The following is a 24,149-nucleotide window of genomic DNA, read 5'->3' as shown; positions in this document are numbered from 1 at the left end:
CATTTTGAGCACATACTCCACGGGTTTCATCAGAGATCAATAACCAGGCCCATCCATCGGGCCGGGATTACTCACCCTCGCAGGAAGTTAAAGCCATGGACACAGACCAGGATATTTCCGTAAGCATCCACCTTCAGGAGGTTGCCATACATAGTGTCAAACACAAGACCTCTGTAAGAAAGTACAATAAAAGGTTACACATGATAATTATCCTATAACTATAAAATCACAAGATAATCTTGATACTGATAACTTTCTCAAATATGTTCAGCCAATGAAAGTTTACTACCTTGTAGGGAAAGTGGGGTCGTAAACAAAACCAAGCAGTTCCTGAGGGTAGCCAATGGAGACGAGACGCTCCACAGTCAGATCAAAGCCCAAAGATTCATATTCAGGTGATTTGTATACTATAGATAGAGAGGTATTCAGTGAGACACATTGGACAGCATAAATAAAATTAATAGACTACTATATAATTGTTACATCCAGTACAGTCCTATAATAGTTAATGTACCATTAAGGATTATTTCATTAAAAAACTAAAATTATTTATGTTCAAAACTTGCATAACTTTCTTTTTCCTGTGAAACATACACCAAGATATTTGTTGTTTTTGCCCATTAAATTATAGTCAATGGGGTTCAAAACAACACTGAACTATATTTTGTGTTCCACGGTAGAAAGAATGTCATACAGTTTTTCAACGACGCGAGTAAATGATGAACTATGCCTTTTAATATGATGCCTTGCAATCACTGTCACTGTGAAATTTCTGTAGATTCCCTCGAAGCTAAAGGAAGAGAGGGAGCTCAATAACCACTGACCAAAAATAAAACAGATAGATGCATGCATGGCAGCGTAAGTGTTGTATTTAAAGATCCTGTCTGGAAGCACTCTTTAGAACAGCACCTGCGATATGTGTCGACCCCAACCTTGTCCTTTCACAGAGCAAGCAAAGGGTACCAGAACATTCACATTACAAAGGCTTAGCAGGGCCATGTATGCTCTGTGATCTAATCCAGTATGAAACCGAACCCACTTGCCCTCAAAGTTTTATACCCAATTAGACCCCAAGCCGGTGCAGAGGGATTTGGGTGGTATTTCAGCAACAAAAGCCATTTTGCATGACTCTAATTTCTATATTTGTTGTTCCATCCTCACACCCAAATGAAGAAGAATTTCAAATGAGACAGACATGTACAGAACAACAGCTTCAGCTAAACTTGGGGTTACTGTACTGTACACAGGCACTTCAACTCATATTACATGTTGTTATGAAAGAGTTGGAAATGTGTTAGACTTGTTGTTGAAGAGGCAGCAGGTCAAAGGGCAGAATGATCTCTTGAGAGTGGGGAATGAGAAGCAGAGAAATGCCTCAGGGTGAACTTCTGGGTCCGCTGATAATGAAGACTGAAATGTTTGACCCGAACAACCTGCTTGTTTTTTCTACAATAGGCTTTTGTTTGTGCATGTCTAAAGATGAAGCCTTATTGTGTTAAGCTACTTGAGAACACCTTTGTACAGTATGCAGCTGTTCAATTATTTGAATTGTTCTTCCATAGCTATTCTAAACAAACACATACATAAATTCCACTTAGACAGTCATAATCGTGTGTGACACATCCAAAAAAATAATAATATATATATATATATATATATATATATATATATATATATATATATATATATATATATATATATATATATATATATATATATATATACATTTTCTACACATAGTCAGTCATAGACATTTGTTGTCTGGCTATCACCAGACCAAGCTCAATCTTTTAAGGTTGAACATTGAACATCTGGAGAGTCTGCTCTGTATTTTCCACTGCACAAGAGGTGGGATCAACGGGCATAGTTCAAATGACTCTGTACATAATTGGATAGTCCTTCAACCAATCAGACCAACGGTCCATCGCTTCTCTAACCATTATCGTGTTAAACTCGTCAATAGCGCACGAGGTGGATAAGCCGGTTTGTGATTGGTCCCTGCAAATTTGTAACAGAAGCAGGATAAAAAAAATATTTGTAGGTTCCCAGCCTGAGCTGGACACTTTGTTGATTTACAAGCTATGGCTACACTGTAAAAAAAAATTGTTAGTTTTTCTTGGTTTAACTTAAAAAAGTAAGTAACCTGGTTGCCTTAAAATTTTGAGTTGATTGAAATTTAAAAAGTTGAGTTGATACAATAAAGGAAATTTGTTTAATAAATAGAAACTCAAAATATTATTGTATCTGAACCACATAAAAAATGTGTTAAATCCTGAAAATAGCACAATTTGGCATGTTTCACTGCGTCATTAGAAACAAAACACACTCAATTGCCTAATATGCTTACAAAATCTTTTAATAAAGGCTGTCAAAACTTTAAAAAAAATTCATTGTATTAACTCAAAAGTTTAATTTTAATGAACTCAAAATTAAGGCAAACAGGTAACTTTTTTCTAAATATTTTTTTACAGTGTATCTTTTTTTTTCTTTTTTCTTTTTTCAAACAAAGGAAGCTACCAATTCCTTTGTTATTTTCCTAAAATATACAGACTGTCATAACCAAATTTTTCCAGTTCCATCAAACTGACTTAACCAACCACAATTTACCAATCTGTACGTTAAATGAGATGTTATTTTTAGAATTGTATCCGGTGAGTTTCAGGTGTGTTCCAGGCTTTGAATTTTTACAGATGATAGACAGGCTGTTGAGGGGGAGGTGGAAAGAACTGAATCCCCAACAGAGCCACAGCAGAAGTACTGGCGCACATAGGGAAGCAAACCCCAACAGAGTCACTGGCTCAGGCCAGATTCTTCCACCCAGATAGCAGCTGTACATAAACACAACTGCCCCTTCCCTTGTGTTTTTCTCTCTCCTATTCACTAAGTTCCATGAAGCTACAGCGAAACCTATTTTGAGCCTCTTTTTCCCTCTCAGTCACTATTCCCATCATTGCTCTTTGCTTAACTGCATACCAGTGTTGACCTTGGACAATCTTGTCCCTGAGCTAGCAGACTACTGCTAGGGTGAAATGAAAACAGTTTTACTGAGGTCTGCAGACAGAACATCTATACCTCATTATATGTGGCCTACAAATAGTTGGGGTAAAGGTTTAAAGATTTAAATTAGTTTATGATTATTAACAATACACCAAAAAAAAAGGTTCAGAGGTATCCATTGCTGTGAAATACAGATCAAACGATGATCATAAAAAAAATGTATATGACTTTCTTTCAACCAAACACATTCATTTCAAGCTTTATAATGGAAGTTATTAGTAAAAGATTTTAAAGCCCAAAAAAGTGCATCCATCATCATGAAAGTCATCCATACGTCTCCAAGGGGTTAAAAAGGCTCTTTTTTTTTTTTGTAGGAAAAATATATATTTTTATAACTTTATAAAGTATAATAACTGACTTCCAGTACACAAGTATAATTCTGGTGAAAGAATGAACTCTGCCCCAACGCGGAAGATAGGATAGAGCAAAACAAAAGACGGGTCACAAATTAAAAGTCTAAAACCAGAATTATTAAAGAGAAATATTGTTTGTTGCCGAGCCCTATTTGTTTGAAGTCTACTCTCACCTAAACTTAAGCTATTTGATTACCACTTTGCATCATAAGGCCTTTATTAACCCCCTGGAGCCGAATTGATAACTTTTATGATGGATGGATATAGATACTTTTTTGGGCCTCAAAATCTAAGTTACCATTTACTCTCATTACAAAGCTTAGAAGAGCGAGGATATTTTTAATATAACTCTGATTGTGTTTGGCCAAAAGAATAAAGTCATACACCTAGAATGGCAGGAGGGTGAGTAAATTATGGGCAAATTTTAACTTTTGGGTGAACTAACCATTTAAGCTGACTCTATTCTGAGTTTTCACCTCCATTACTGATGACAGTAAGATGACGCCAGCTATTTTAAGCCTTAAACTTCTGTATATGTGACATAAGTCCACTGTATTACTTTTAGGTAAATTGATTATTAGAACCTCCCAAAAAGTCATTTAAGATCCCCAAAGTCCCCATGTTTTCATTTACAACATCTTAGATTTGTCATTCCCAATTCTACAGCTCCAAACTTGTTTTCAACGACCTGTGTGTCACCCTATAGGGCCACTGAAGATTCAAGTTTCTTCCTCCATGCACCGCATACACTCCTGGAAAGATTATTACACATGCATACGTGATCAGCATGAGGGTGTGATGACAGGCTGAAGTTCATAGCTCATGTTACCTTTCGTAAAAAAAAAAATGTCATTTGTATTCGTTGTACTGGACAAACAAACTCCCCCAACCCTTCAGTCCATCTGTCAAGCTCTCCCTAACTAACACGTTATGGCTGCATTTAGCTTGTGGTTGACTTTGGACTGCTGTCAGGTTTTTAAACAACAGCATATAGAATGTAATGAATGCGTCTTTCATTTAGTAAATTGATTTAAAAAAATGTTCTGAAGAAAAAGTTACCCTGCTTTTTAAACAAGGTTTTATTTCTCTGTCCTATAAAGAAAAGCATTTAGTTTATACAAAGAATGCAGAGGTGGCAGGTTTCCTGTGATTTAATGGGCTGTCAGGTTGAAGAGCTGTCAACACCAAGCTAGATGAAGAGTTTGTTCCACAGCTCTGTTCACGTGCAGGGTATTATCTTGATCGCTGGTCCCAATCACAAAGGGGGATTTGGTTGAGCAATGGACTCAATAAGCGACAGGAAATATTAATCAGGGCTTGGATTGAGCATTGTGTTGGAAAGTGGTCCTAAAACCCTCTATGGTTTGGTATAATGCTTCTTTGTAGCCTGGATTTAAGATCAACAATGAATACTAACATCTATTAATATTCCATTGTAGTGCATACATTTGTCTCCACCAAGAGCGAAAAGGGATTTTTTTGTAACATAACATGTCCATGTAATAAAATATTGATTGGTAATTAAAGAATTTTATTACATTTATTATAAGTTAGAGATAGCTGAACCTGTATGACTCTCATCATTCTATTTAACGTTGAGCCAATTTCTCAAATTATCTTGATGTTATTTTTTTTTTTTATCTCCATACATATAATGTCAATTTGGTCCATTGTTGTTTAAAACCCAAGGACTTTTCAGTGTATGGAGAAAAACATTATTTTAAATATCTTTTGTATTCTGCAAAATGAATCAAGTCGCACGGGTTTCGAACGACATCAGAGTGGGTAAGTGATGAAAGAACTATCACTTTTTGGTTAACTATCTAGAGTGATGTATTAAATGTTAGTTGGCAAAAAAAGCACATCTCAGGATTGTAAGACTACAGTATGTTTCCATTTAATGAATGTTATTGATTTTTTTGAGGACCTGTGAACTGCGGTTGCAACCTGATCAGAGGATAAGAAACAATATAGGGTTTGTACTTGTAAACATTTGCACTTGGTTACAGCCAGCTGTAATGTGGAGGATGTCAACAGCTGAGCTGCCTTTAGCTAAGGCCACATTAGCCAGTTGGCTACGATACACGCTATCCTCCTCTTAAGAGCCATCAATTCTAACTGTCAAAGAACGGATCTGCTCTCTCAGGGCCCACAGCCCGGATTTAGCGTGGACTTTATCCCTGGGACCAATAACAGAAAGCAAAGGGATTTCGGAAACCCAATGCGTCTGATCCATGTTAAACTGCTGCACCATACAAACCAAACCCTCTCTTATTTCAGGTTCTTGGCTCACCTAAATGACATAAGTATATTAAGCTGTAAATAACTGGCTTGTGTATGTTGATAGTCATTCAAACAAAATAAGCCCCTAGCCAGCAAGACAAACTCTATGATGAAATAGAGAACTTCAAACTGGGCAAATTAGCACAAGAGTGCAATTCCAAAAAAATGCTGATGGGAGTGGAAAATTCTGCGTGTGATCTACTGACGATGCGCAAAGAACACAGACGCCGCTGGAGCATTTCCATAATGGAAATGATCCTACGTAATCTACCAAGAGATTCGCAAATTAGTGTGTGGTTTAAGACATGCTTAGTAAAACCTTAGTAAATCACCTTGCACAATTTATTTAAATACTCTCCTCCTATAAATTTTGCGTCTGAAAGGGAAACTACAAATGCATATGCAATAAGCGTATTTTCAGCGCTAATTTCACACTGTGTCTTCAGTAAATCCTGACAGTAGTTTTTTTTTTTTTTTACGCCAAAAGAGGATTTGCGCTGGTACAAGCTGTTAGTAAATCTGACCCTTTGTGTATAAGAGACATCACCTCATTTTTTCCAGATTCCAAAACCAGGTGAGGAGTAGCTAAATATACCCAAAAAGCCTACTGTATGTTTACCCTGAGATTCTAAGCAAGAGTGTTACTGGCTCCATTTCAGAGACATACACATATGGACAAATCTAGCAAGGTTTTCATAAATCAGCACATTCCTACTATTGTACATGCAAAAGAGACGTTTGACTGTAAATAATAAAGCGTCAAACATTCGATTCAAGTAGGAAACACCTCACCTGCTAAAGTGTAGTCCATGTCAAAGCCAAAGCATTTAATCTTTTCCATGGCCAAACTTCTGTTCACAAACACTCTGGGGAAGAAGGGGAAACAGTCAGAGGTGTGTTTGGTTGCAATATTCTAGCAGGATTAGGAACCAATTAAACTAGTCTTAAAAACAAGACGGGGTTTTTCCAAAATTTCATAAGAATTCAGGTCTATAAAACAAACGATTTAACACCAAGGGACCTTATTCAAATATTCTTGTGAAGGAATTATATCAATCTATCAGTCTCTACAGCACTAAGACAAACTCCAGTCAGATGCTGAATCATTTCTCAATTTCATAATAAAATAATAATAATGTCAATTAAAATTCAAATAAATTATAGAGATAATCTTTTTATATAAGGGATACCTTTCAGAAAACAATATCAGAAACCACTACAGTATGGCATTCCGGGCAAAAAAAAAAACTCCCATTCCATGTGATGGGGCCAAGATGATCTGCATTTAGCACACTGACAGCTCTGTGCTTTAGTCCATAAGCCATGATATGAACACAAAGGAAATTCTGAGTCACTCTCAGTACATGCAATAATTTGATACTCACACAAATGAATCACAGAAAACAACAGACAGATATTTGTGTACGCACTGCCATTGCATTCATAATTGTACAAGACCTTTAAAGTTTATATTGCATCCAGAAAATATTTCAATTATATGAAATATCAAATTATCTTTTTACAAAAAAAGTGGAAATGTTCATTAGAAACCGGTGCCAAATGATAAAAATGTCCACCGTTTAAAAAAAAAGAGAAATTCTACCCAAAAAAAAGAGAATCATTAACTACCAACAAACAACTTTGATCAAACCTACCTTGTGGTGGCATAACATTGGACTACATCCCATGATTCACTTTTCCAGGTAGGACCTGTGCGCTGCATTCTGAGTGGATGTCACTGCTCTATCTGGTCTGTCAAGCCCATCTCCCTGTTCACCCTGTTACCCCCACAGTTTAAACAATAGCCCCCTCTCTCTGCTTTCTTGTCATTGAATTTCTGACTTGTTGCAAAAATGATTGTGCCAGTTCTATAGCATTCTCTGTTGTTGTGCCAGTTGTTGAGTTGTTGTTGTAGGGTTGTTTGCTTCCCTTCAAAGACATCTAGAACAATCAACAAAAGCAGGAAGAACCAGGCGGGCGCAGCGGCTCAGACAACAGAGTGCGCATCACTAGTTAGAGACAGCTGGTAAACAGATTACTCTTCTATCTCATGTGGATCCTCGCTGTTGCCCTATTATGTAATAGGCTACTTATACTGTACCAGAGACATAATAATGGGGAGGAGGCAGATCACTTGAATAAAAATGAATGGAAGAAATATGGCACCTGTAAAAAGGGAAGTCCCACCTTTTCGAGTTTGTTTACTCGTGAAAGTGCATGTGAAAATTAAAGCTTTTAAAGGATTTGAGCATTGCTGTCCAAATTTTTATTTTGTTGGAATTAGTGACGCGCCAATTTTTTTTTATACCAAAACCAACATTCAAGTTTAAAGCTGCACTATGTATTTTTTTCGTCTTTTAGAGGGTACCTATTCAAAACAAAGGTGTAGTTTGATGAAGCTAAGTTTGAGCACAGAATCTTGGGGACATGTGGTCTTTACCTCACAACTGGTGGTTAAGAATCAGGATAGGACTCATGTTCATGAATGTGATTATTAATGTTACTGTAGTATGAAACAGAGCAGGACCGAGTGTTGTGGGAGCTGAGCAAGGCCGCTGGAGCGATTGTTGAGCAACACACGGCTCGAGAGCACCGGGACTTTTATTATGACGGGCCAGTGGCGGGCACCATTTCCGCTTTTCCGGTCATGAGTATGAGGTAACACTTCTCTGTTTATCATATTAAATTCATTTAAGTGTGTCTAAAATGATTTTATGATGTTACTCTGTGTGTTCGCGCAGCGGCTTCTGTGACACTTGTTCACACTGCTAATAGTAAAGCGCTTCTGACAAAAAAAAACACAAACCAAGGGTAACGCAGATGACGCCATTGACAGGCGACTCCCTCAGACGACGACGTTCCGGCTCCTTGGTTAAAATAGCATTTTTTTCACAATTTACAAATATTTGCAAACATTTGGGATATTGTAAGAACTCAACTGAACAACACTGGCCTGGTGGTTTTTGGATATTTTACTGCAAATGTTCAACTTTAAAATGAGCCCAAAACCAAATCTAAAATTTGGATTAATATGAAATTGAATAACTGAACTGCTGTTCAGGTTGTGTTCTCAAGTGATAAAGGAAACCAGTCATAGTTAAGTTCTGGTGTAGTTGTCTCTTGATATTTCCGTTGAACACGTTTTACATATTGCTGCTTAAGCTAAATTTTTGGACACGTTTGTAGCTTGTTTGCATACAAAATAGACCCTAACATGGTTTAACCTTGTTATCGGAGAAACTGTTAGACCTTCGATTTTAACAATGTCTTTACTACCTTTCTGGACCTTGAAAGTGGTAATCAAATTGCTGTCTATGGAGGGGTCAGAGAGCGCTCAGATTTCATCAAAAATATCTTAATTTGTGTTCCGAAGATGTGTGAAGGTGTTGCGGGTTTAGGACTACATGATAATGAGAATTAATGACAGAATTTTTCATTTTGGGTGAACTTTTTTTTGGTAGAACTTTTAACTTTTATTGTGTAGTCAATGATTTCGGCCCTTCAAAACTAATATCTCTATCTCTTAACAATGGTTTTTAAACTAAGAGATACACCAAAATTTCAGCAACCGCTCAAATATATTCAGCCAAAACAAAAGTGCTGCCGGTATTACTGGTGTTCAGACTCAACATCACTTGCACACCGCGGCACCGTCATTTTGATTTTTTATTTATAGTAATAAAATATTTTTTTTCAGTTAGAGAACAGACAATACAAATAAAAACTGAATGTGTCTGCTTAATAAAGCATGATCCGAATGAGTGTCGCAGCACAAACGCAGCAGGAGTCAGATCTCATTCATCACAAAAGATTTGATTTCAAAGTTAAATATAAACGCGCCTATTTAAGGGAGTGTGTCATTGTGAGTTGTTGATTTTTTTATTAAGAATAATAATGAACCCACAATTCAAGCAACTCGCCCCCGAATTGACGCTAATTCAAAACCAAATGTAATTTACGGTGTGTGCACTGCCGCGTTTTCAGTTCATATGGAAGCTTAACTTTCATAGGAATTAATTGAAACCACTCGCTTTGCTCTGCTGTGTTATTAATGTCTGAGCGGTCGTGTGCATGTTACTTTCATTGTTACTTTCAAGCCCAGTCGGTGATACCAGTATTACCGGTGTTGTCGCACGTCGATTAACCGGTGGGAAAATTTCCTCACCGTCACATCCCTAGTTTTGGGCTCAATATTTTTTAATGGTTACCGAAATTTTGGCGCATGACTGATTGAAACATCATCTTGATAAACAGTCAACCACTAGTATTCGCTGCCCACTGTTGTCTGTAAATCTGACAATGCTCAACATAATTGGATCAGAGCCCAGTCAATGCTTTGGCAATGTAAAGTCTTTTTACCATGCCAATAAAGCTCCTTGAATCTGAATTTGTCAACCGCTGATTGACTTTTAATGTGGAGTTTACCAGACCAGATCTCTGTTCGTAAACACTATATATTTTAAAATATAGCCATGGTTGTACTCAATGTTCCAATTACTTTCATGTAACTGATCACGTTATTTGGGGTGCTCTAGAAATCCCTGAGCCTAGGGGCCTGTGCAGACTTTAATCTGCCCCTGGATGGTTTTCAGGTTATTGTATGCTCATTACCAATATAAATAGCAATGGGGTGTTACAAAGAGGGTGACCACATGAACTGACTTACCTTGAAGTGACTTTGACTGTATTGAGGGTCACAGATTTAGTCATTAATATACATGGACTGTATCCTTGTTTGTATGGGCTTGTATACACCTATTCTGTATATTCTACAGCTCCACCAATAAGATCCACAGAGCTGACCAATTTCACTGCACATCACACACACCAGATAACACCAGTGCCTTTGGACCTCAAATAGACTGTACAGACAATGGAATCGTTGCCTTGACACTCACATTTACTTTTCCTTATCTCAACCCACTTATCTGAGTAGTGGAAAAAAAAACAGTGAACTTTTGGCTTCAGCAAGGAGAAATTTAAAGTCAAAGTTCATGTAAAGTAGGAGGAGTAAGCTACGTGTACACACGTGACCTTTGGTTGGAATAATGCCACAAGTGTGATGGTGGGTAAGATATTTGCGACAAACCGTATTGCACTCCTTTTATCTGAAGATTGCATAACTCCACTGCATGGTAGTTCACCGGCACAGACATATTTGTTGGGTTGCACAAGCTCTTCTACATTTCGTATTTCACGTGTTCCACCATGCACATTTTCACTAGCTGCAGGGTTTGGCCTATAAATTAGTTTTTTAAACTTAAATTGTACCAGTGCCGCTCAGCGTATAGGGCAGCAAGTGTTCTCCATCGGCTTCATTGACGTTGGCCTAAAATTGGGAAGCTTTTTCTTTATTTTAGCTCAAAATCCCAATTTACCAGAGGAGCTGCTGTCTAAATACATGTATCCTTTCTTCATAGAGTTGCTTACATTCTTAACGTAGCACATAAAATGTTAAAATCATGGAGTATGTGCTAATGCAAAGCCCAGTGAACTATTATACACTCAGAGATGCAATGGGCTCTTCTAAAATGAATGGATTGCAAACAAATGACACTTTTTCTAAATAGAAAGAATTAAAGTATCTGTGTAAATATTCAAAATGCTGAAATGTCCTTCTTAGGAAGCCTAGCGACCCCATGTTTAAACAGTCATTAAAAAGTCAGTGTGTACTTCTGATCTACCTATGGTAGGCCTCTCTCCTGTATTTCTTCATTGCCAGGCCATCCATGTTTGCTGGGAGGTCTGCATAGTCTTGAAGTCGATCACTCCATGATGTCGTCATCATTCAATTTGTCAGTTCTGAATCTGTAAAAAGATTTAAAAGACCTATTAAATACTTTAAGAAGGAAAATAAAGAAAGAAAAAGAAAAACCTCAAGCAATGCATATTAAATGACTCTTCCTTCTTATCTATCTTAAGCCCCAAAAGATCCCTTTAAATATTGAATGAACTTAAATTTCTTAGATTGGATTAGTTATTATCTGTAGATTCTATCACCTATCAAGAAAGCCAATACACAACTTCTGGGCTCGTTTATGTGCCAACTTCTAATCTAATTGCATCAGACTGATCTGATTATCCGAGTAATTTAAATCAAAAGCATTAAGTCTTGAAACATTTTGGCTGTCTTTAAAAAAAGCCTGTGAAAGTCATTGTAAAATGCTTTTATACTGCTGACAGAAATGCTTGATAAGTATTATGTCAACAACTGGTAATGATTCTTTCAAATTGGTGTGTAAAATATAAAACAACCTCTGTCTAAAATACTTTATATTTGGTATGGAAACAGTATCTAAGCAAGCAACCACAACACAGACAACCTGATATTTTCTCTTGAAAGAAGTTAAATTACACCTCACAAAAAAATCTAAGCACCATCCAAACTATTGAAGCAAGATGAATGACATGCAGTATAGAAGCTTGAGTCAGCACACTGGAGCCAGTGGCCATCACAAAGGCTGACTTGCACAAACAAGCTGAAGACCTTAAGGGCAACGGAAGGAGATTTTCCCACCAGCCGTCTATTTTACGAAAGTAATGTTGAGGAAAAAAGGGATGTGAGATGGTGGGGTTTGAAAAGAATTTCAGGCCGTGCTGCCATCATTTTTTTTCTTTTGTAATAGAATAGCTTGCTTAGAAATGCATGAATTTACCATTCTTTCTCTTTTTCAAACATTGTATGCTCATTGGGACATACAGCAGGGGAAAAAATGGCCTCCTTCCAAAAAAAAAAAAAAGTAGGTTAAAACTCTTTCATTTAATAAGCAAAATGTACCCCAAGCAGGCAGCTATAATGGCTCACTGTGGTCTATCAGACAGATTTGCATCTGAATTTTGGTGGGGAAAGAGAAAATGAAAAGCACTTCTTTTGAGTGCTTTTGATCCCAAATAGACAGACAAAAAAGGGGAAACTTCATTAAATTTTTTTTTAGAAAAGTTGTTTATATTGGCAGGATGTTCCGCTGTCATGGGAGAATTAGAAGGTTGCTGGGTTTAGGTAACCTTGCATTCGTTAGCTCTATATTTCACAATATTTAACTCTATTTAACAAATAGTAGAGATTAGGCATTCACAAATAACTAATAGTTCGACCCAGATTTAGCTTCGAAATGTTATGCCAAGTCATACCTTACAAAGCCTCAGTAACAGGAGACGAAAACTTACTCATATATACAACTAACATGAACCAATTTGTTGCTTGCACTATTCAAATAATTTTTTGCAAGTCATAACCACAAAAAGTTAGATTCAGCAGATGGAAAACAAGGACAAAGCCCCCGAGGACGTTGTAAGAGCTGGCTACGGCTAAGCAGCTACAGAATTTCTCACGAAAATGGCTGAAAATGAGCTTGACAATATACCAGTTTTGATGTGCGAAGGATGTAATAACGTTAAGCATTCATAATATTTGGTATCGCGCCTGGTATCTTGTTTATTTACGTTCTGGTAAAATATATTTTGACTAGTTCGAGAGCACAGCGCAGTGACAAACATTTTGAGCTTCGTGCAGAACATCAGACATCACCCATCGACCTTTTCACGTAAGCAGAACACAAGTGAGGAGACATTAATGAAAACAATGCCAACAAACCGTTTCCACTAAGAACAACTGGAAGTTCAAACCGATTCGCTCACTCACCTTCCGTCAACGCACAAAAGCTCAAGCGCACAGGCAGCTCTGTAAACCGCGATGACTTCAGGAAATAAAAACAAGGCAGAAATCGCTACAGTTGCTACTCAAGTGAAGCTGCAAGTCTTACTGTTAATGTGAATCAAAAGCTCGTCTTTTCATAACCGTGTTGTTAAGCAGTTGTTGAGGGGCAGGACGAGGCGGTGCTTGCGCTGTGCTACATCCAGAAGAGGAGGAGCAAAGCCTGTCAACACATCAGAGACGGTGAAATGTGAAGGCGGGGCCGCCTGACTCTTGAAGATGGTTGGTCCACTGACACATCATTGTTTACAGGATTTTTAACCTGAATGATTGCTTTTACAGTAAGGTGTTAACGCAATAGTTTAAGTAAGCGAACTAATTTTACAGCACCTTGGTTAATGTAGCAAACACAAGGTGTTTTTAAAGGAGGGGGAGGCCATAAAAGGGAGTGCTAGTGCTTTAAAAGTTAAGAGAAAACCCGTATAAAATGTAAAATAAATCAATAATTTAACTAAATCATTAATTTGAAAATAAATACAACTTGATTACATTTTTAAAGATAAACTACTACTAGTTGGGGAAAAAAGCATTATTATAGTATAAACTAAAATATTTTTACACGTTTTCATATTAAAAATATCATTTTCACATAGACATTAATTAGATGAAACTGTATAGGCCACAAATCTTAAAATTTAGGCTGGGGGTCCAACAGGATTCTATTCACTGTTATACCTAATTAAACTATTATAATAAACAATGTTGAGTGTTACTAATTAGTTAATTTAATGAATTGTCCCTTAAGAGTAAAGTAAGGGATTTTTTCTGAAGGCTATGCTTCTGATGTAATTGAACTAAATACTGTGTATAAAACAATTATATATAATACAATAGAACTAACATCAAAATTCAAAATAAAGTCTAACTTTAAAATGCATGTTTATCCTTCTCATGTTAAGAATAATTTATGTAGTTATTATGTATTTGAATGAATTAAAAGAGCTGTTTCGTGTAAATCCTTGAATCAATTGTGGTTGGATTTAGAAACTATTTAGTAATAAGTAATTAAATACTTTTTGGAGAGAGTAATAATTCGCCTATCCGAAATTTGGATAACACCATAATATGAATATGAGTAATATATACACAACAATTTATTAATCTTTGGGTTAGGGGTTGTTTATGTTAGTTCATTAGTTCACATTGCATTAACTAGAGTTAACAGAAAGGCCTACAAATTTTGATTTTAAAATGTATTAAATTTTGAAACCAACATTAACTAAGATGATAACTGATGTTGTTAATAATGCTAACAAATTTGACCCAAATTTGCTAAAGGGTATGTTTTTTGTTTTTTTTGTTTTTTACTAATATTAGATACTATAGTTAATAGTATATTAATATTTTAATAATATTTTACATTTCACATTTTACATTTGTTTCAACTGAAGTTTTAGTTGTGATTTTGTCATTTGTATTCATATTTTAAATATATCTCTATTGTTATTTATTTTAGTTTTACTAAAGTTTTTTTTTTTTTTTATAAATCAAATTAAGCTGTAAATTAAAAATGTTCCTTAAGGCTCTGTTAGGTTTGTATTTTACTTTATTTCAGATTATGTTTATTTTATTTAAAGTAGGGTACTCAATCTCCCCCTCAACACACTTTCCAGCATAGACAAAAGAGAACTGGAGCGCTGCTGGAATCCCTTGCACCCTCTGGTGCTCTTGGAAGGGTTAAATGTTGAAAAATAATAAGGAAAAAATCCAAGTCCAGGCACTCAATAGGATGCAAAAGTAAAAAGCCTTTATTGGTAGGGCTAAAACATTAAAACACCAACGTGTATCGGCCCATTGGCCTTCATCAGGGTGTTGGTAACAAACAGACAGGATCAAGCACTACTTATAGTTGCATTGGTTTCAGGTGTGCCACTCTGGCACTTGCAACACAAATTGTGGCCACTAGAGGCAATAGTTCAGATAATGGCTAATGCCAAAAGTTAAACCATACACATACAAGGTAAAATAAGAGATCTCCAATTGGAAAAAATAGGAGTGACACCAAAAAAAAAAACATCTTGTGTACTCCATACAGTTCTGTCACTAAAGTCAATAAATGTGAATAGGCTAGTTACCCATCTTACTTCTGAATTTATTGTCAAGATAGTTCTAAAACAATTAACAGAAGAAAAATGTTATGTGCATTACAGTACATTCAAAGAATAGTAAACATTCACGGACAACAATACACTGTCCCTATTGAGACACCATTACAAAAAAGGTGAGAGGTCAAAATCTTCATTGAGACCTGGATGACTGGCCCTCAAGGAAGAGATCCAATATGTCTCCCTTTGAATACTATCTCTAATCTTGTGTTCTCCAAGGTGGGGGGTCTCCCTTTCCTACTATAGTGTAACTACAATATCACTAAACTGCCCCTTAAATTATCAAATTTTCACAAACAAGTGCTTTTGACCTGGCACCTAATTTATAAACATAATTTTAGTCCTCACCGGTACTTCATTTGGAATAATTGTGATATTCTTTATAAAAATAAGTCCCTGTTTTTCCCAAATTGGATTAATAATAATATTATCTTGGTCTCTCAATTAATTAATGCTGAAGGATACCTATATTCTTATTCAGATTTTTTTAACAAATATAATATACCTGTCACTCCGCGAGAGTTTGCTATTGTAATGGATGCAATTCCCTACGGAGCATTAACTCTTCTCAGGAATTCAGCCAGATCTTCAGAATTCTCTTTGGTAGTTCATCCATTTGATACAATGATTGGAAATATGAGATTGTTTCTCTCCCATATACTGTATCTTTCTGGAATGGCCAGTTTGTTAACATTCCATGGAAGAATCTGTGGCCTTTGGCATCTAAATATCTAATAACCAATAAGATCAAAGAAGTGTCTTACAAAATACTTCATCTTTTTTATCCTGTGAAGCTCTATTTAAAAAAGATGTTTCCTGATATTGACCCTTTATGTTCCTTTTGTGGTGCTGAAGAATAATCTATTTCTCTTCTCTGAGATGAGAAAAGATGTTTTATTTGGCCAGCACAACTTTGATAAAGATTTAAAGGACCAATATTTTTTGATAAACCTTTTTTTTTTTTTTTGGCAAAGTTTTTCTTACATAAATGTACATTTCAGGGTGCTAAGCCCTACTTTTTTATTTGTCGTAAGGAACTTAAATCCAACACTCTTCTTACATCCATCAATTCTAAAGCCCTTAAAATTGTCTCACTGTGTCATATGTATGATATTTTTCTATTTGTCTAACCTGTAATTATGCTCCCAACTGTATTTACCCCTGGCATTTATTATGTTCTTTGCATTAATAAAAAAAAAAGAAAAAAAAAATCTCTCTTTGTTTAAGGCGTTTGATGATATCCCCACACTTTCCAGCATCTTTAACAATCGGCTTAAAGTGTTTCCGAGGGGTTATTGTAATCTTTTCTGTCTGCTGCCGCGATAAAATGTTCACAGAAAGCCACAGTTTGCCATCTGCCTTGTACATTATACGTTCACCACATTTAGATATTTATATTACCCTCACGCACCTGACAGATGTTTTCCCACATGGTCTCTTGTGTATTGTATGATGACATAGTATGTTACTATACTGTTTTCAGTTCAGTGTTGTTGTTAGAAACAAAAAACGTTCCTTTAGCGATCAATAAAATACCCCCTATCTATCTATATTAATAGCTATACACCGTATATTGTTTAACTAACTATTTTATCCAAAAATACTTATTAAATGTAAAATGCCAGGGTTAAATGCCTTGTTGGTTAATTGGGTTAATTCCCTCATCTTTAATCTCACACTGTTATAAAAGTATAAAAAAGGAGTAAGTTTAATGAGTAATTTAATAATTACATTTATTATATAGGCAGATAAATTCAATCATATTCAATAATTTATATATAACTGATTAATTTAAATATTTTAATGCTAGATTGTATTAAATAACCTGAAAATGTATCTTGAGTTCATTAGTTCATGTGTTATAAAAATAAATATAAAAATGTATAAAAAATAAAAATTGTATTAGAAATACTTACTGGATATGAAGGCCACACAAGGACATGGCATAATGGAACGTTTGCCAAACCGTAAATTGTTCGCTTACCTTCAGTCTGTTGAGATCTTGAAGCAGCCAACAGATGGCAGCAGTGTATAAATGCCGTGAGACTGCTGTGTAGTCCTATTTTATTATTTTTACATTCACAGTCCTGTCACAAACTAGACAGGTTAAATATGCACTATCTGTGATTTATTGGTTGATGTGTGAGGAACTTAGATTAATTTCCTGATGCATAAATATTTTTTTTTTATTAATACTCTATTTTTATAAACTCTGAACAAAATGGACAAAATGAAAATATTTTTTACTGTAACACTGTACACATTTAATATTTTTCATTAATTAAAAAAAAAATGCAGTAAAAACAAAATGGATGTATTAGCCCACCTACAAATTGACAGAGGGGAATCAAACATATAGCCATTCAAAAGTGACGTTTTCATTTAAAAGAAATAACCATACTTCTGCTATATAGAGATGGGCATTCCCAGAAGTCTCTGCATCAACTGACAGTCCTACAGAAGTTGCCCTCAATGAACTCGTCATTAAACCTATTTGACCTTTTTACAGCATATATAATAATAATAATAATAATAATAATAATAATAATAATAATAATAATAATAATAATAATAATAATAATAATAGTAGACTAATATAGCTACTACACTGTAAAAAGTTATTTAAACAATATGTTACCTGGTTGCCTTAAATTTTTGAGTTCATTGAAATTAAAAATTTGAGTTAATACAAATTTTATTAAAATATGTAAGCATATTGGGTAATTTTATTTATGATGACGCAGTGAAACATGCCAAATTGTGCTATTTTCATGATTTATCAAATTTTTTATGTGGTTCAGATACAATAATATTTTGAGTTTCTTTTTATTAAACTAATTTCCTTCATTGTATCAACTGAAAATGTTTATTTCAATAAACTAAAAAATTTAAGGCAACCAGGTTACTTAGCTATTTTTTTTTAAAGTTAAACCAACAAACAATTTTTACAGTGTAACAATAAAAGTTAGGCTCTGATTTAACAGATGATATGTGTGTGTGTTCTTGGCATTGACTCTATGGCTTATTTTCATAGATGGGGTGGCATTGGGTATTTTTCACAGAGGTGACATGATGATGTGTGAGTAAATAAACGAGAAGGTAGCATTTTGTTGACATCAGCACTGCGCCAAAACGGACAGTTCCATACGCTCGCTGCTGCCGACCTGAGTTTCCAGTGAAGGACTGAGCAGAACAGTCAGAAAGCACTCTTTGTGCCTTTAAAAGTTAAAAATAACCTATAGATCAGCTAATTTGTCTTATTTCTTCGGGTCTGTCCATCTGAAACATCTGCAGTGAGGGAGGTTGAATGCAAAGAGCTGCTCGGGTAAATTATTGATTGGGACGGTCCTGCTATAAAAGGAGACGCCGCCTGGGTTCTGCTCTTGTCTTCAAACGCCAAGATGAGCTACGGATCCGACATCTACTCTGCCTCTTCCTACCGGAAGATCTTCGGGGACTCCACCCGCTTCTCAGCCTCTCCATCCCGGCTGAGCAGCCCCCGGAGCGGGTTTAAGTCTCAGTCCGTGACCCGAACCAACATCCCAAGCTCCTACAAGCGTTCCACCCGATCTGCATATCCATCTTTGTCTCTGGAAAGCTTCGACTTCACCCAGAGCACATCGCTTAATAATGAGTTCAAAATCATCCGTACCAACGAGAAGGAGCAGATGCAAGGGCTCAATGACCGTTTTGCGATGTTCATTGAGAAAGTTCGCAATTTGGAGCAGCACAACAAAGTGCTGGAAGCCGAACTCGTGACCCTGCGCCAGCGCCAGACAGAACCATCCCGCTTGGCCGAACTCTACCAGCAGGAGATCCGGGAACTGCGGTCCCAACTCGACGAACTCAACGCGGAGAAGAATCAGATGATGTTCGAACGCGACAGCATCGAGGAGGAACTTCAGAAACTCCATGAGAAGTTCGAGGAGGAGATGAGAATGCGCGAGGAAGCTGAGCAAACGCTTAGGGCTTTCAAGAAGGACGTGGACAACGCCACCATGGTGCGTCTAGACCTGGAGAAAAAGGTCGAATCCCTTCTGGACGAGATCAACTTCACGAGAAAGGTGCACGAGGAGGAGGTTGCGGAGCTCATGAACATGATCCAAGCTGCCCAGGTGTCTGTTGAGATGGAAGTGGCTAAACCCGACCTCACGTCCGCTCTCAAGGAGATTCGCGGCCAGTACGAGTCGATCGCGAGTAAGAACTTGCAGTCCGCTGAAGAGTGGTACAAGTCCAAGTTCGCCGATCTTAGCGACCAGGCCAACAAGAGCAACGAGGTCATTCGTGCGAGTCGGGAAGAGCTCAACGAGTTCAGGAGACAGCTGCAGTCCAAGACCATTGAAATCGAGAGTTTAAAGGGAACCAACGAATCGCTGGAAAGGCAGCTTCATGAGATGGAGGAGAGGAACAACGCTGAGATCATGGGTTACCAGGTTGGTTGTATCCATTTTGATAAAAGCGTTAACGATTTCCACTTAAAAAAAGAAAGAAAGAAAGAAAATGATTACAAGAATATTGGCGCTTTCTTAAAACAGCCAACAAAAATTAAGGGAAAAATAACCCAATTAAAATAAATAAATAGCCTAAATAAAAAAATAAATAAAAAAATAAATAGCATATATATATATATATATATATATATATATATATATATATATATATATATATATATATATATATATATATATATATATATATATATATATATCAGCGTTTGAAACTTGTGTTTCTGTTAACCAAACAGCAAACAAAAGATCCCCGTGGAATGGGCGTGACCACAGCAGCTGACTGAGTGTTACTGCTCTGTCCATGGTGCTAAATTTACTTCAGACAGTTAGCCTACCAGACAACGATAAATGAACAGACTGTATTATATATTTTATTTATATGTCCTCCCAAACCTTTTAATAAAACAGTTATCATGAAATAATGATAACAAAGTGTCATTAAATAATGCATAAGTGGTTTGGCCCATGACTAAAAGCTTTTCCGCTTACACCGGATTTTAATTTAGGTAAAAATTCTTTCTTTCTTTCTTTCTTTCTTTCTTTCTTTCTTTCTTTCTTTCTTTCTTTCTTTCTTTCTTTCTTTCTTTCTTTCTTTCTTTCTTTCTTTCTTTCTTTCTTTCTTTCTTTCTTTCTTTCTTCCTTCCTACCTTTCTTTCTTTCTTTCTTTCTTTCTTTCTTTCTTTCTTTCTTTCTTTCTTTCTTTCTCTCTTTCTTTCTTTCTTTCTTTCTTCCTTCCTTCCTACCTTCCGTCCGTCCTTCCTTCCTTCCTTCCTTCCTTTCTTTCTTTCTTTCTTTCTTTCTTTCTTTCTTTCTTTCTTTCTTTGCACATTGCACAAAATATTCTTAATAGTGGACGAAGAGTTCTTTAAAAAAAGAAAATCAGAGAGATCTGTTCACTAAAAGGTTCTTCGGGGAACTCAAAAATGGTTCATCACTGCGAAAATATTTCTATCATCCAATCAAATCATTAACTGTAAATGCAGCCGTTATTTATTCTAACTATATCATGTAACATCATCCAGGATTCAATTGGGCAGCTGGAGAATGAACTGAGGACCACTAAGAATGAGATGGCCCGTCACCTTAGGGAGTATCAAGACTTGCTGAATGTCAAGATGGCGCTTGACATAGAAATTGCTGCTTACAGGTATAAACAACGTTTGCTTTTGTCATGTTTAGGTGAATGCTATAGTGAAATGTCTGTAATGTCATACTATCCATTTTTTATCGGCATAACTAAAATTAAAAGTGTGAGAGTTACTCTTATGGAACCAGCTGATGTGATACAGAAATGCATTGCCCTTTTTCCACCACACCCTCACCACCTTCTCTTTGTTCACCCTCTCCTTTATCGGCCATCTCAGGAAACTGTTGGAAGGGGAGGAGACACGTATAAGCACTGGGATCCACTACCCCACCCCCGGCTCGGTGTCCGGCTACAGCTACCAGTCCCGTATGTACAGCAGCACCAGCGTGAGCGCAAAGAAAGAGGGCAAGGATGATGACGACAAATATCAGCAGAGCAGCAAATCCGTCAAAGGCTCCTCCCAGTCTGACGACTCCAAGAAGGGTGACAAGATCGACTCAGGAGATGTGAATTCCACCAACCAGAAAAACTAAATGTCTTACTTTCATCCTCTCCTCCCTCTGCATTCTCCCTTACTCTCTTTCCTTTTCCCAAGTAACTCCCCTCCAAAAAGGGGGTCTCAGAGAGGAATCTAGTGTATTTCAACTTATTCTCCACTAATTCACCACCCACTCAGTCACAGGACAGCAGTCCTTCTGTAGCAAACCACTAACTGCTCAAGACACCCCAGGTGTCACATTGTTCAGCGCATATATTTCCAGAGCTGCAATGTGCTCATATTGCCTCTGTTAACTGCACTATAATGGGCTTCTTTCAGCACACCCTGTTAAAGAAACGTTCAAGTGTTTAGATTTTTCCACAAGCCAGCACAAATCATAATGTCTCATAATGTAAGCTGTATGTAATGACAAAGCAATTATTGTTGTCTTTGCATTTCGCCAGCCCTTGTAACAATTGCATCTGTTTCTTGACACCAGTAAACTTCTTGGCATGCTCATACACTCTTGCCAAATACATAAATAAAAATACATAACTATATATACATAGTTTTAAAAAATCCACTCGGTCAAATTCCTCTCCAAGACTGCTCTTGAATCCTCTTTAAACATCTTCTTCCAACACCCACCCACTTGCCCTTTAAAAACGGACAAGGATTTGAGCCTGATAGCAAGTCCTCACTGCATGAGGTGTGTCTGCTGTTTGCATGGTGACGGTGTGTTCTCCAATAGTAGTTTACCAATACTTTGATAGCAGTGTGCCTGCCATCCCTCTCAGTCCTTAAAGCTGCATTAGTTCTGGGAGCGAGAATGTTACACAATACTGCTGAAGCCTTTCACATGCTGCTAAATGCTAGTAATTAATAAGAAATTTGACAATTACTGTATAGCCAATCAAGTCAGGGCACTTAAATGTATGTAAACAGAATTTCATCCATATCAACTGTCAGAACAAAAGGGTAGAATGACTGGGGAAATAGGGAGATGGGTATTGTGAAAAGAAAGTGTGTGTTTGAATGGGAAACAATAAATGAATGGCCAGCTTTAAGTTTACTATACCTTGCTGCTTCTGAGTTTGTCAAGAATTGGTTGTGTTTGGACGGATGCAAGAAAACTAAATATGTTTAGAAGTTAGAATATACATAAACATCTGAATAATCTCCTTGTATACTTGTGGATACCTGAAGCACATTGGCAGTGTGAAAACGCAGTCACCAACACAACTTATCACGACGTGTCTCAAACACTTAAACTTCATACTTGAATCTAGTTCTCTACACTCAGTGTACTCTCATGAAAAGTATATCCCTTCGTCATAGTGAACCTCAATGGGTCAACAATGAATCTCTTAGATAAACTTATATCATGAAATATCGAAATATCCTCATAACACTTCTGCTACACTGCCAGGTTTTGATACCACTTGCCTCTTGCCTCTATGGCTTTGTTAAGCCTGACTTGCTGCACTCTTTCAATGGTTTAAACGGATTGATAAAGTTGGACTTAATTCACTTTAAGAATCGTGTTAGGAAGCAAGTGAATGGATTTCTCTCAGTAGGAATTCATTTCTCCCGATAAACACTGTGACATCGGCATGCTTAGCTGCGAGGGAATGTCAGGCAAATCTGGAAATTTGTCTCTCCATTCTCACAGATGCTCATTAGACCTGGTAACCCTGTCACAAAAACCTACATCAGATCTAAACATTTTCGGAATTGTTAGGTTATTTTCACGAGGGCTGACGGTGATTGCGGAACGCGTATGTAGTTTGAAGAAGACAGATTTCAAACCTGCACTGCCAACCGTTTGTAATGCATGTGCGATCAACATTCCTCCGTAAAAAGGCAAACCACTTTTACACCAATATAGAACAATTAATCTAAAATGCTACTGTTTATGTATGAATGCTCTAGGTTATAAAAATGCCTTAAGCCACCAGCAGCTTTCTGAATCTGGCAGGGTGTGCATTAATATTTTATTTCTGTTAAGAATGTGACCTTGTTTGCTATCTAGTGTGTAGGGGCCACTGTGTACTGGATGACTTAAAACTTTAGGAGCTGAATGTAGTTGATGTCATTTCTATTTAATCATCATCTTACTGCTGTATGGCACATGACCAATAAAGACATTATGAAGCCCATCTCAACGTGTCTATTGTTGGTAATTTAGTGTGATTTCTGAAAGCTCTGATGATCCTTAAACTCTTACATCCTACTGCAAACAAAACTGTTTTATTTTGTATCATTGCACTTAATGTAGCATTGTACATAATAATTCAGTGTTGCAGAGAACTAGTGCTTATATTTTTCAATATAGCGCAATGTATGCATTGACCGGGTATAGCTACATATTGATATATAAAATATATAGAAATGAAGACAAAAATAGCATTAGGTATTACATGTAATATTCATACAATTTTAGCCACTTTACCAGCCTTAAAGTTTTATCCTTTAATGTGTACATTTATTGCAGAAATATATTCTCATATAAAGGCAAACTAGTAGATACATCTCTAGTTTTATTATAATAAAGGTCAGCCACT

At 36.6% G+C, this 24,149-nt stretch overlaps 2 protein-coding genes across 3 annotated transcripts in view; one reads left to right on the top strand and one right to left on the bottom strand.

Annotated features, from left to right (window-relative positions):
• The window catches only part of nt5c2b (5'-nucleotidase, cytosolic IIb), a 36,146-nt gene extending 22,610 nt beyond the window's left edge, over positions 1-13,536 (bottom strand). The window contains exons 1-5 of one of the 2 annotated variants that reach the window (XM_067441437.1): positions 13,336-13,536; positions 11,378-11,501; positions 6,486-6,559; positions 290-407; positions 76-171 (exon numbers count right to left, since the gene is read on the bottom strand). In XM_067441437.1, the coding sequence (XP_067297538.1) occupies positions 76-171; positions 290-407; positions 6,486-6,559; positions 11,378-11,481 (392 nt within the window). In that variant the 5' untranslated portion in view covers positions 11,482-11,501; positions 13,336-13,536. The remainder of the gene's footprint in view (positions 1-75; positions 172-289; positions 408-6,485; positions 6,560-11,377; positions 11,502-13,335) is intronic. The other variant, XM_067441435.1, reaches the window with a different exon arrangement.
• A 5,010-nt stretch (positions 13,537-18,546) lies between these two features.
• Positions 18,547-23,744, top strand: inab (internexin neuronal intermediate filament protein, alpha b). Its single transcript, XM_067441431.1, has 3 exons — positions 18,547-19,945; positions 21,043-21,167; positions 21,385-23,744. The coding sequence occupies exons 1-3, from the start codon at positions 18,914-18,916 to the stop codon at positions 21,638-21,640; spliced, it is 1,413 nt and encodes a 470-aa protein (XP_067297532.1). The 5' UTR covers positions 18,547-18,913; the 3' UTR covers positions 21,641-23,744.
• Positions 23,745-24,149: the final 405 nt, after the last annotated feature.

This window comes from Pseudorasbora parva, chromosome 4 (assembly GCF_024679245.1).
Source record: "Pseudorasbora parva isolate DD20220531a chromosome 4, ASM2467924v1, whole genome shotgun sequence".
Lineage (NCBI taxonomy): Eukaryota > Metazoa > Chordata > Actinopteri > Cypriniformes > Gobionidae > Pseudorasbora > Pseudorasbora parva.
This window is presented reverse-complemented; position numbering and strand designations above follow the sequence as displayed.